The 14,050-nt window shown below is 32.0% G+C and overlaps 1 protein-coding gene and 1 pseudogene across 1 annotated transcript in view; one reads left to right on the top strand and one right to left on the bottom strand.

Moving 5' to 3' along the window:
• Nucleotides 1–8,106, top strand: part of LOC134267936 (transmembrane channel-like protein 3) — a 17,430-nt gene extending 9,324 nt beyond the window's left edge. The window contains exons 8-17 of the mRNA XM_062750145.1: nt 58–152; nt 861–942; nt 1,110–1,196; nt 3,969–4,094; nt 4,390–4,464; nt 4,928–5,041; nt 5,454–5,659; nt 5,807–5,974; nt 7,181–7,259; nt 7,722–8,106. Coding sequence (XP_062606129.1) covers nt 58–152; nt 861–942; nt 1,110–1,196; nt 3,969–4,094; nt 4,390–4,464; nt 4,928–5,041; nt 5,454–5,659; nt 5,807–5,974; nt 7,181–7,259; nt 7,722–7,781 — 1,092 coding nt within the window. The 3' untranslated portion in view covers nt 7,782–8,106. The remainder of the gene's footprint in view (nt 1–57; nt 153–860; nt 943–1,109; nt 1,197–3,968; nt 4,095–4,389; nt 4,465–4,927; nt 5,042–5,453; nt 5,660–5,806; nt 5,975–7,180; nt 7,260–7,721) is intronic.
• LOC134267935 (uncharacterized) lies at nt 7,891–11,409 on the bottom strand (annotated as a pseudogene).
• Between the last annotated feature and the right edge of the window lie 2,641 nt (nt 11,410–14,050).

Below are 14,050 nucleotides of genomic sequence, written 5' to 3'. Positions count from 1 at the left end.
CTTGTTATAATCTGCTTACTGACGTAAAGTACAATGTAGATGGGGATACTTTTTCAGGACCATATTTATGAGGCCAAAGCTAAAGATGCTGCATATTCCACGAACAAAAGTCAAATTATTGGTCTCAGAATTCTCGCTTGGTTTATTACAGTGTAAGTATATCATAAAAGTACTGTATGCAGGGAAATTTTCGTCCCAGTTTTATTTTCGCCCCTTTCACCCTTACCTTGATTGGGCGAATTTAAAAAGGGGTGAATTCAAAGAATACCATATAATTTCTTTTAACAAAACTGTGACTGGGCGAATTTAAAACAGGGCAAAATTGTTTGCAAGTATGAGAGGGCGAAAATTAAGCGGGGCGAAAATAACCCTGTATACAGTATATAGTAGTATAATTATACTCTGGTAGATGTTTACTTTTAGAATAATATGTATAACAATGTCAAGTGCAAAAGGTAACTGACACTCATGTTTTGCAATGTAAAAAAATATTAGATACATTATAAAGTTTTGCATTTCATTAGAGTTGTCATATCTGACAATTTTTAGTAGCTAACTAGCTATATAGTTATAGTTTTTGGACGAGTACCCGGTTACTAGTATTTAAAGGATTGTTTCTTTTGCGTCTTGATATTTTTCATTGCTCAAGCTTATTTAAAAATTACTGTAGTATGTAATTATATGTATAAATTCTTATTTTGATTGCATTTTGATTGCATTTGTAAAATATGCAAGATATACATAAGAAACCCTATTGTTATTGGACTCTTTCAAAAATAAAGTGCAGAGTAGGAAATGTTTACAATTCCACTCTTATTTATGATACTGATATGTTTACTAAACAACCACTTTATTTTCAGACTAATCATCGGTGGTGCCTGTGTTACCATTGTATTCCTTGTCATTTATGTGAATTTTACAGACCAGGCCCCCAACTCCAAAGTAAGACCTATACGATACTCAAAGTATCTTCAACTTAGATTATGTTTTATTATTGATTTATCATTATTTATTACTATTATAATGTGTTATGAGTATTACTCATTGGATATTACATGTAGTTACTTAAATTTAAATAAGTGATTGTTTGTTTCTTTTTTTATATACAGGAGAGTAACACTGATTTTATACAAGTGTATGGAACGCCTATTGTATTCAGTCTCGTTAATTTGCTGGTTCCTGCAATAATAACCAAGGTAAAATAACGTCACGGTGGTATCACCAACAATGATTGAAAGAAAAGAGCTTATATATCTATAGCCCTTCATTATAATGAAAAGAAGGCATAAATGGGAGATATTCATTTCGAATTTTGTAGAAATTATCTCACGTGTGATGTTTCTTGAGACGGGTTAAGATACTTGCATAAAAATAATCACTCCTGATTAATATAATTACATGGATACCAGGGCCACTAAAACAATGAAATATATCTTTAAAAACTTATTTTACTTACATTTTGCACATGTTTGCTGTCTTGTTATAATTTTAAAAAAAAGTTGAGCAGTTAATATACTAGTCCAACATTTATGTAGTTTATTTAATATAGGTCTAAGAATGATACAAAAAAATGTATAGCTCAGTAGTATACTAGTAAATAATTTTAAAAAAAATACTCATACTGAATTTGATTTTTTAAATTTATGAGTTTGAAATTTAAAGAAAGAGTTTATGATCATGCATTGATGTATACATGTTAAGGTTGACATACACTATTTTCTTACATGTACTAATTCATATGAATTAACAAAATAATAGTTTCATAATGTAGCAGCATGTATCTCGACAAAAAAAAGGTGCTTACAATGATAGAAAGCATTTTTAAAATTGTATTTTTATCATATTAAATAAAAGTGTAAATCGTTTTTCTTGGTATAATGGAACATGTAAATGAACTGGTAATTATAGAAAAAATTGTTGTCATTTTCAGATTGTTGCTCCACGATCATGTTAGTTTTAGTGTACTGATGTGAACTTCTATAAATGTGTTAATAACGCATATTTTATACATCATTAGTACAATTGAGGACACAGTTTACCTTAGGTTATATTATCAGTTCCGTCATTGGTGACTTTTTCAGCACGAAATTGTAATTTATTGCGTTTTACTGGGAAACCTCGATAGAAATCGGAACTAATCTTTGAGGATTATCATATATACATGTATGTATAAATGTCGGTCGCTAAAATGGCCATTTAGTTTCCTGTCGGTACAAGGCATAAATGTTGCTATGCTACTAAATTAAAGATACCAAATTGTCACAATTGGTCCAAATTTTGTACATATATATAGTATTTATGCATTAAAACATTTGAAAAATTTGTTACAAGTAATTTGACAATCTTTAAAGAAAGTAATCGAGTGTTGATATTTCAGAAAGCGTGACTCAGCTCTCATGAGATCCGACTGTAACAGTTTATATCACTGACAATCGATTTTTTAAAGAAAAAAAGATGGAAGGTGACGCAGAGCAATGTATATGTCCTTATGCTTTTCAGAATAATTTTTAAAGAAAAAGCAATGTATAAAATACCTTTTTATCGTCAGGAGTAGATATACACTTAGTCTAGTAGTAAAAAAAAATGAGTTTTAGAATTAAGTTTTTGAAATTGTAAACGAATAATGTAAAAAAGATAAACTAAAACCAAAACCAGAAGTCTCTGTCGAGACTGTAACTCCACTGGTTTGTACTAAAAAAAAAGGAAGAGAAAAGTAGCAGTTGGGACTTAAAACTTTACAAACGCAATAAATAAGATAAATGATCCTTGATTAAGTCTATTTTTGTGGCAAGATTGCAATAAGACTACATCTGTAGGAGTAGCTTTTAATAAAACTGTAAAGAATTTTCAATTTTAGTTACCATGGCAACATCAGTCATCAATTTCAAAAACACAAAACTGATGCCTATGTTTCTCAGTGTAAGAATTATGTGACTTAGTGTTGTCTACCTGTATGCCAAGTTATATTGAAATCAGACCAAAACTTAGCTGCATATCTGTAGCGTTATGGTTTTATATATTTGTCTTTGACCATAACGCTACAGATCCCGTAATGCAAAAAAAAGGTGCACTTCTGGGGAGAATTTCTCCACTTTTTTGCATTGGTCAATCAACTACCTTCCACTCCCTAATTCTAGACATATTTTGTTGCCAATATGAATATTTTATCCACCTCCCGACCATTTATAGTTGTCTCTGCAGGCAATAAACTCGTTGGAAGTGAATTTTCAGCAATCTAACAAATAATTCTAATCAAGCGAGTTTCTCACTTGTAGAGACGACTATAAAGGGTTGGGAGATGGATAAAATATACAGATAAGTTAAATATTGTGCCTAGAATTAGGGATTGAAAAGTAGTTAATTGACCGATACTAGAAAGTGGAGAAATTCTCTCCAAAAGTGCGCAAAAAATATTGCACCATAAATTGCACCTTTTTGCATAACGGGATCTGTAGCATTATGGTCAACGACATTATATAAAACAATAAAATCTGCAGCTAACCAAAACTGTAAGCATTTTAAAAGTATTTCAGAGAAATTTCTAGCTTAAGTAACCACGGCAACACCATTCATCGAAATCAAAAACAGATAAAAAGAATTATGAATCTTAGTGTAGTCTACTTGTGTGCCAAGTTATATTGAAATCGGACCAAAACTGTAGCAAGAGAGCATTTTAAAAGTATTTCACAGAAAATTCTATTTTTAGTAACCATGGCAACACCGTTCATCGAATTTAAAAACCGATATACAGAATTATGTATCTTAAAAAAAAATTATACTGAAATCAGACCAAAACTGTAGGAGGAGTAGCATTTTTAAAAATTGTTTACAGACAGACAGACGGATAGACGCCGGACGCATTACTATCGCATAAGCTCTACTGGTCAGAGAGAAAAGAACATTTAAATACTGAAAAAGATGTCTAGAAAATGTGACGTTTTTTTTTATAAATTGTATAATTACCTCAGTTACCACTGATTGAGAAGTACTCCAGTGGGAAGGTGGAGTTGAGTATCACTCTAGCCCGAGTGTTTTGTCTGCGGATGGCCAATCTCTTTGCTCTCATCGTGACCCTATATAGTCGTCTTACCAAGGTACGTTTTATCCCAAGAATTGTCTTAAAAGATGGAGAATTGTTTGCTTCCTTAAGTACTTAACACTGTCAGTCAGTTTATTTAGACATGAAATATAATAACAGCTTTTTCAGTCTTAAATGACATTGTAAGCCTTATCAATAGTTTATATATGGAAGAACCATGACTTGCAAAGACAATCCGTTATAAAAAGGATTTACCTGGTGTGATACGAAGATTATTATTTTACAATAATACTTTGCCTTCTTTTGTTTCAAAGGTCTTAAAATAAACACATATTAGCAATCCTTTTCAGTTGACATATGATTGTACTGGAACAGTTATAGGACAAGAGCTATATAAGCTAGTGGTTATGGATACATTTGTACACGTATGTGTTGGATTTTTCCTACCTTGTTTAGTCAATGAATTGCATTTGTTTAATTTCTAAGTAGAAAACAATATTTTATTTTTAATAATGTAATGTGTTTTATGATGGATATTGTAAAAAAAAAAATTGAAAAAATAAAAGAAGTCAATTCCCTTTTTAAAAAAATAAATTTCCTTTATTGAAATAATGTGAATAAGAGTACCTTATAAAAGATTCATGGAGTCTAAGCATACTCTAAAAACTTTTTTTGGCCAGGTCATCGATCAGCTTACTTATAAATATCATATAAATAAATTTGTATACTTGTTTCTATTAAAATCATTTTAAAGAAAAGATTCAGCAAAACTTATAACGAGTCATATTTACAAAATAATTATTTAGAAGTTATTTTAAAAGCAATAGATAAAATTATTTAAATAATTTAAGATATAAATAAAGTTAAAGTTCTTTTTTATTGTTGCAGTTATTTGGACAGTTAGCAGTGAACTACATTCGATATTTCTGGACGCAAGAAAAGTCAGAATTTGTTATTTCAGGACAAGCATTGGTTCTGATTTACCGACAAGGACTGATATGGGTAATGTATGGAAGCATATTAAGATTTATCTGGAAGATAAATGCATAAATTGGTCCTAAGTTTGCATTTACCCTGACTGGAAGAGAAAAATTGTTTTTGTTAAGGTTGTAAATATGTATATCTGTCCGTCATTTACTGTGTCCAAGGGATAAATATCAAGTCCTTTCTATATTGGAAGAAATTCACATTATTATCTTGACTCGAAACTGGCACATGAGTAATTGAAACTGTTAATGATCATAAAGATATCAGGTGGTGCCTTGAGCCACCATGTTACTAAAATTCTTTGTCAGTTCTTCGCTAAAAAAAAAGTTTTAAAAGTTGCATTTTGCTGCTCGCAAAGTTCGCATTAATTTACATAATTATTGAAAAAGACTATACTAATGAAAGAATCGGGCATTTTACTACTCAGGTTGGTACCCTGGCCTGTCCTCTACTCCCCCTGATCGGTGTGTTCTCAGACGTTGTATTCTTCTATGTGAACTACTACATCGTAAGAGACACCTGTAAACCCCCTTTGAAGCGCTGGAGTCAGTCAAGGAACACCGGTTTCCTCACGGCATTTTTATTGATCACGCTCATCCTGATTATTATTCCAATTTCCATTGTTATCGGCAGGTATGCTTTTAAATAAGAAGAAATAAACTTTTCTCTATCGAAATTCAAAATTTTGAAGCTTTTTGACAAAAAACGTCATACAGTTACATTTAAATGTATTCTTAATAATAATAATATAATAATAATAATTTCCTTGTTTTTTCATAGTCAGCAAGTTATCAATCTGGGACAATCTTCTAGCTGTGGACCCTTTGGTCAAGAGAAGCCTACATCAGTCTATACAAAGTTTCAGCTTCAGCAGTCCCCTTTATTCCAGAGAATCATGCAGTGGGCAGTGTCAGATAGTGTGGTTTTACCATTGTTCCTCCTGCTGTTGTAAGATACTTATATAATCCTAATATAGTCTAGATAATGCTTCTCGCTGATTTTCTTTTCTGTTTGAGAGAGAGAGAGAGAGAGAGAGAGAGAGAGAGAGAGAGAGTTAGTCATAAATATTTTATGAGTGAAATTATTATCATTTATTCAAACTTAGTAATAAATTCAATTGCCTATGTGATATGTATGATTACTATCTCCCATTTATATGTTTAAAGTGCATGTCTTCATATGCAAATCTATCTTTCTGTTGAAATGTACTTTCTTCCATAGCAACAACGTGTTTACCATTTTTAGCTCATATTATCATGAGCTAAACCCTCAAATGAATTTTTCTATTCAAATGTCTGTCATCCGTCTGTCTAAAGATTTTACATTTTTGACTTCTTCTCCAGAACCACTTTGCCAGTATAAACCAAAATTTTCCGTAAAGACCCTTGGGTGAGGGGGATTAAAGTCTGTTTAGAAGAGGAGTAAAATCATCTTTCATGGGGGTGAAATCATGAATTTGGTTAGGAATAATCGAAAATTAAATGGAATTTCTGTAAATCATCCGAGAATCACCGGGGCAGAAAAGTTGAAGCTTTATTACATAGTGTAGACACAAATAATTTAATTTTAATTGTAACACATCATTTGATTGGGTAAAAGATTTAATCCATTTCGTATAACATAACTTGCCTACGTCACAATGAGTTACGTCAAAAACGTATTACTCTGCTTGGAGTTTCTTTTAAAATAATGCTCAATTTGAAGCCTTTTTCCGGAGGAAATATTGTCTCGTTGTCCACATTGAAATTAAATTATAAGGAATGAAGCTTATTTCAACTTATGTTATCAGATATAACAAAACTTGGGGCAGTTTACGCTTTCTTCGTAAACTGCCCCTAGATATATTATAATATCGGATAACATAAGTTGAAATTAGCTTCATTCCTTAAATGTATTCAAATAATGAACCTTATGTGATCAAAGTTTTACCTAGGAATATTTTTTAAAATCTGCTGATGAAGAAAAACGGGGCCAAATTGACTCAAGTGAGCGCTGTTGCCAATTGTCCTTTACTTTGTTAAGTGTAAAATCATTTTCATGACTCATGTATACATAAACTTAATTTCTTCTTTTTTTTCGTATACTGAGTAATTGATAGATGAATAATCTTTTTGCTGTTTAATTGTCTGAAATTTTAGAAATTCTTTTTTACAGAGCATATATATTTTACCAAAGAGTGTTGATATCAGGGGAGAAAAGACATCGCCTGATACTTCAAGCAGAATTATTACAGGTAACACGGCGTGCACGCATCTTTCTTGACTGGTAATACCAACTTACATAATACAGGGACATTTTTTTTTATTCCTTCAATGTTCAAATACTTTTATAAATGTTTCATAGAATGTTACTTTAAAGTTACTTTGTAGGATTACATGTACATTAAATTGATACCAAAATAAAAGTCTGATTTGGAAGTAATATCTGCCAAGCATTTTCTTATAAGAAATATTACTGATAATTTTTATGAGATATTGTCTAAAACAAAACAGGATACCTTTCTTTGTAAATGTTCAAAGTGTTGTCTTGAATTGTTCAATAAGTGAACAAAAGATAAATTTAAGACAGGCCAAGAAATCAAAAATATACTTTAGTTGTTTTTATTAACAATCAAACGTCAGAGCAATGTTCGTCAACTTTTTTAAAGGTTATTAATTTTTTAAAAAAATAAATTTTTCTAAATTATTTTTTGTAGGAATCTGAAGACAATGCTGATTTACTTGGAAAATTACAGGGTATACCAAGTTATTCCTAAAAATCGGAATAATAATGATTGATCGTTATCATCCTAAAAAGGAGCATACTCGTAAATTTCATTTTTTTTATTATTAGAAGGTATTTTTAATACATCATAGACACAATAAACAACAAAAATACTAGATTTACAACACGAATTTTATATTGAACATATGATTGTAATAAACATGGACACCATCTATTGTAATTTCTCAAATGAAATCTAGAAACACTCTCTGAATTACAACATTAAAAAAAAAACACGATATTTTTTATTTTTAGCTAAATTATTCTTATGTCAAGTGCCATCTCATTTTTAATCTATCAGAAAGCTGTAAATACCTTTAAGCATGAAAACTTCAGCAATTTTCATTGTATAAAATGACAATGGGCACCTTGATCAGATGACATGAATTTGTGTCAAGGATTTTTTTTTCCATGAGAAGTAGACATGATTGAGACACGAATAATTATGCCAAGTCACTGCTCTTTAATGATCTGTCAAGAATTTCAATTTGGAAACGTATTTTCTTCCAGAGAAGGGACTTTTATCCGTGTTTTATTTTAGCATAGATAAGAAATCGTTTTAATTATTTTCTTTTACATGTTATTCATATGTTTTGAAGCGTTTTGCATAATTATAAAATACAAAGTTGTTGAGAAGCATGGTCTGTTGAAAAGTAGAGGAAAAACTATAATATACTAAAAAAGAGAATACATTGTTAGTATTGTACATGCACATGCGCATTACATTTTGCCGACTGTACAAATATTTTTTTTTGTTTTCATATTAAGAATACAATTGTATATTTAATGGGAAGATTGTGAAAATGTCTTATTGCAAATTTTTTTGGTGAAGCAATGATGAAATATATGAATTAATTCAACAAAAGGTATTTTTCTTGATATAGATCTTCATGGTTATAAATGCTTTGAATTCACAAGTGAATAACGACAAAATTACATAAAGTATGGGTTTAAGTACTTTTCTCACATATCTCAATGTATGCTTGATTGTTCTCTAGTGATCAACCGTCGCCAATGTTTTACTCAGTTTATCCCTTTAAAAAGCCGGATAGAAATTAGCAATAGCAGACAAACAGACAGAACATTTAGGAATAAAGAGTTCGACAAGTTGGACCCTGTTGATGTTTTCTTCTCGATAAGCCCAGAAAGGTAACTTTTATCTCCAACATCCGCTTTCCATATAAAGAAGTTGAACGTTCCAGTGCTAGAGGAATTCCCAAGAAAAGCTTGAGTATTACGAGAAGTAAACCACAAATATCCTTTGTCATCGACAAAGGGACTTTCTAACCACTGAGTCAGACAATTTTTTGTGACTAAGGATTTTTCCAGAAATGGATTTTGTGATCCTGATTTGGAATAATCCCATTTGTAGACGGAGCCACTACTGAGATCGGTTAAATATAAACCAGTTTTACTGCTATAAAGTCCTGTGCTAACAAAATCTTTGCCCCCAGCCTCTTTGACAGAGTCATCAATATCTTCACTAGAACTGTTCTCATCTCTTAAAACGGTAGTACTTATTTGATACAATTTTTTCCCGACTAAAGGTGTGTAATAAACATATTGAAAATTTGGAGAAATAGCGATGCCTTTAATCCCATTTCTGTGATATTTAATGCCGCTTATTGTAATATTTTCATTTTCGTTCTCAAAGTTCATTGAGGAGTGCGTTATATGGCGAGCTGTTTTGTTTTTGATGTCAAAAATAATTAGACTATGACCCAAAGAGTTTGAAATGTATGCAAACGCGGCAGTTTCGCCGACATAATCTAAGACAATATCTTCAAGAAAGTATTCTTGACCAAGCACACTATCCGGAAACTCATATCGGAACGCCTCTGACTCTTTGTATAAATCATAAACAACCAGTTTTGGCTTACATGACTGGCCTTTGGCCGTGTCCAGAATCAACATATATCCTGTGTTCATATCAATCTCAAGGCTTTGAACAAATTGCAAAGCGTTACAATCGCCTAACATATTCATAGCAGCCGATGGAAAGGGTATGATATAATTATCGTTCAAAACACCAAGTGTGGCAACAACGCCATCTTTTATCCTAGGTATAGTGACATAAATTTTGTCCTTGTGCACCCTAATTCCGCTGATTTCATTATTTTCAAGAATGAATTTGCTTGAATTTATTGCTTCTTTTCTTTGTATGCATGTTGGCCATTCGTATTCTAAGCTCACCCACTTGTTGGCGATATTTGCGGGGTGTGATCCTGTTGAGACTGACGCCGAACATGGTTGCCTAGGGCTGCCTCTAGGAGCAGATAGGTATCCTTTTTCACCGACATACACTTTCCATACGTAATAATTTGTTCTGCCAGGGGAGGTGCTATTACCAAAGTATCTGTGTAGGTTATTTGATGTAAACCAAAGATAACCATCCTCGTCCATACCAAGGGAATCCACCCATTCTATGGAAGAATTTTGAACCACTACCTCTTTCTTGTTTTTCACGATGTCCCAACGGTACACTCCATTTTGACCTAAAGTTGAGTAATACAGATATCTTCCCTTGCCAAAATAAAGTCCATCCGACTGAATATGTTTGTTTCCGAGAATTTTAATGGCATCGTTTATGTTTGAATTGTTGTTTCGGAGAGCAGACGTTGAAACACGGTACAATGTTTGAGAAGCAAGAGGGCAATAGTAAACTTCACTGAAATCAGAAGATAATGCGATTCCATTTACACCTAGTGGTGTCATACTGCTTTGGCCATTTATCTCAATATTAGCGTATGCAGGAACTCTTTCAAAACTAGAATGAAGAAAACTGTAAGACCTTTTTTCTTTGTGATCATAGACAACCATTTTCCATCCTAAAGTATCACTAATGTACACATACCTCACTTCGTCCTCAGATCCATAGTCCAATACAAGATCATTTAGATAGAAACGCTGTTTAACCACACTTGCAGGGAAAATATATCTGCCTACCTCAATGTTACGATTGATGTCCCATATCAATATCTTTGGTGAGCAGTGGTCAGCGACTTCCGTAGGTGAGCGAGGAACATAAGCCGTATCTAGGATCCACATGAGTCCCGTCTCAGGATCAATCTCCATGCTTTGAACCAACTGAAGCTTACTGCAGTCCCCTTGAGTGTGCATCTCCCAGCTGGGGTAAGCATTCAGTTTCGGCGACTTCACACTGCCCTGACCTTTGTCCACCTTTCACCAAAGAAGCAGCTACGCCATCCTTCAGCCTGGGTATTGTGAGAAATATATCCCCTTTATACAGTTTTATTCCGTTGATTGCGTTATTTTCCGGGATGTATTTTCCAGAGTCTATGTACTCTTGCTTCATCGTATCGTTCGGCCAGTTGAACTCCACTGATACCCAACTATACACAAGCTCTTCCTGATGGCTTATGCATTTGCTTGATGTCCGTTTTAATAAGCTCAAAATTGTGATCAATAAAATCACTTTGCACTGCACCATCTTGTGCTGTTATTTTTTTGTTGAAAAACTTAAGAAATTAGTACACATTTATATGGTCCACTTATTACCCTTTTGTTAATGCATGAGTGGTCCAAATGAAAAATTGTGAATCAACCCCATGAATTTTAAACTGTTTTCTCTCACAATGGGAAAACTTTGGAGGATTTTAAATACCTCATGATCCCTGGGTTGTAAATAACAAAAATAGATGTGCGATCTAGTCAGCAAATCGTGTAGTCGGGCATTTATCAATGACTTCGTTTTTGTCATGGTGGATGTAAGTCATAATGACGTAAGGCATAGTCTAAAACCTATCTATAAAGGCGAAAATGTACCGAAGAGTCAAACTCTTTCTGCCCCAAATTTGGCACATATGAATATATTCTGAGTTTAAAAAGATCAACAGTGATACAAAACTTTTAGTTGATCTACATTTTTAAACATGGCTTTTGCTTGATAAAGCAAAACAAGTTTACTGAGGAATGTCATAAATAAATATTTTAAAGATTATTTTAATTCATCTCGAATACTAACTTGTTATTTTATTATATTTAAATTTTTTATTCAATGATACTTTCAACACTACGGGGAAAACGATGACTTTGCTGTAATTTTGTATAAATTCATTGTGTGTTCCGTGTAGCTTTTTTATCTTAAATGTTTAAATATTTCCCCTTGTTAAATTTGTTAAGAAAAAGCGTCGTCGTGCATCGGACACAAGTCTCTAAAACATAAAAACAACATAATTTGTACATGTAACTTATTAATTTAAATTGAATTTTTTTATAAATGCTAACGTGGATAACAAGGAGAAATATACTTTTAGAGGGGCTGGGTGGTTGTGACCATTTTAAGACTATTTTGTTTTCTTTTAAAAGAAGAGCTTTATATAAAGATATAATAAAATCATCAAATTCTAAAACTAAAATTTATGAAAATTTTCTTGGCCAAATGATAGTTGACAGCTTAAGATATCATGTCTAAAAAATAAGTTTTATCTGGTGGGTTAATTTGTTGACCCCCTAGCCTCCTTAAAAGAACGTCAGTGAAGAAATTAAAATTCTCAATTTGTATTTGATATTTAATCAAAGCGATACTAATTTTGGTGTTGTCCGATTGCATGTAATTTGCGCCAATATCAGGAGAAGTATAATTTAACTTGATTTCACTTGTTTGGTTTATCCAGGTTTTTAACTATACCATGAATCTATAATGTGAATCTAACGAATAAAAGTGAATAAAAGTGCTAACTTTGACTATTAACCGCGTTTACCCAAACACTTCTCTTTATGTAACATTTTACAATCGATAAGATCTCGTCATAAAATAAGCATTACCCTTTTAGCGTTTCCTGCTGAAATCTGCATTTATAGACATTTGTGATACCATGCACGAAATAATAGAGTTACAGCTTAACGCACTTTTTAAACTCACTTGGTTTTTCGCAAAAAATTAAATTCACATTTTTCTTGCGATAAAACTTGAAATTATCGAGTTTCAGTACGAGACATAACCCTTATATTATTAGATATTTCATGCTAAAGGTGCATATATGCTAAAATCATTATCTTTACACAAAAGTCAACTTCACAAAGGGAAATTGTTTATAAATTGTTTTTTAATTTTAATGAAAGGTGTTGCCGTAGGTATTTACAAATTAATTTTCTGAACTTTTTTGATACTATTTTGGTTGATTTCAATATAACTTGGCACACATGAGTATTTTTCTAGGTACTTTGCACATTTTCCATACTTGTTTGGTTTTGTGAAATGTGTTGCCATGGTTAAAAAATGACAAATTTCTGCATAAAGAAATCATTTAAAGAATAGGATTATAACACTCCACCATGGCACTTGATCCCACCTCTGATATCCGTGTTTGCTTTGCTCCTCATTTGTATTGTTTTATGGAATTTGAATTCGAATACAGTGATTAATTTTTCATCTCCATATTTTATTTATAATTTGAAAAACTGATAGGTAATGTGATGCACAAATTCATTTTAAGTTCAAGGCTCATGGTTGTGAGACGAGACATTGAGAAACGAGATATTACGTAATTAAAAAAAACTATTATCACCAATGTATTTGTAAATTAAGGCTTTTTAATATGAAACTTAAGGTTAATCTCATTGATACAGAAAATCAGATATCAAAACTGTAGTTTACCAAATCATAACTAATGTTATTCGCAAAGTGTGTGCATTACATGTACCTGCATTATCATATATTACAGCTTTTAGAAATTTAAAATAAGCACATCATATTATGTAAATATATTTGTTTTGTTGATGTGTGAGGTTTCATTCTATTTGATTGAACAGAAAACAATTTACGTCATTTTAGAACCAACATGTACTGTACCCGCAAAGCAGACTTAATGGCAATGTTATGTCATAGCGTCAAGAATTTCTAAAAAAAAAAGTCCATCTCTAAACAATTTACACAGTATACTAGTAATCCAATGCCCACTCATTTAATCCTTTTTCCAATACTTGACTTTTTCTATATTGCATTATTTTCTTTGCTAAGATTTGTTTATATTAACATAACCTGCTTTCACAGTGAAATAAGACAAAACAATGATGAAGCGCCTACAGGGTGTAAACGGATATAGACAAGGGACGTTCCAACTTTTTAAAATTTTAACAGTTTAACCGTTTCTTCACAGATCGCCCTCATCCGATACAAAACTGTGTTACAACTGAAATTAATCCACCTGTATTACTTATATAACTTGCTACACACATGCATAACTCGCTACATAATAATTATTTTGTGTTTCCTTGAACATTTTTATAGTTAATTCA

The sequence above is a fragment of the Saccostrea cucullata genome, unplaced genomic scaffold, assembly GCF_032062105.1.
Source record: "Saccostrea cucullata isolate Sc308-1 unplaced genomic scaffold, CSIRO_AGI_Scuc_v1 ctg227, whole genome shotgun sequence".
Classification (NCBI taxonomy): Eukaryota; Metazoa; Mollusca; class Bivalvia; order Ostreida; family Ostreidae; genus Saccostrea; species Saccostrea cuccullata.
This window is presented reverse-complemented; position numbering and strand designations above follow the sequence as displayed.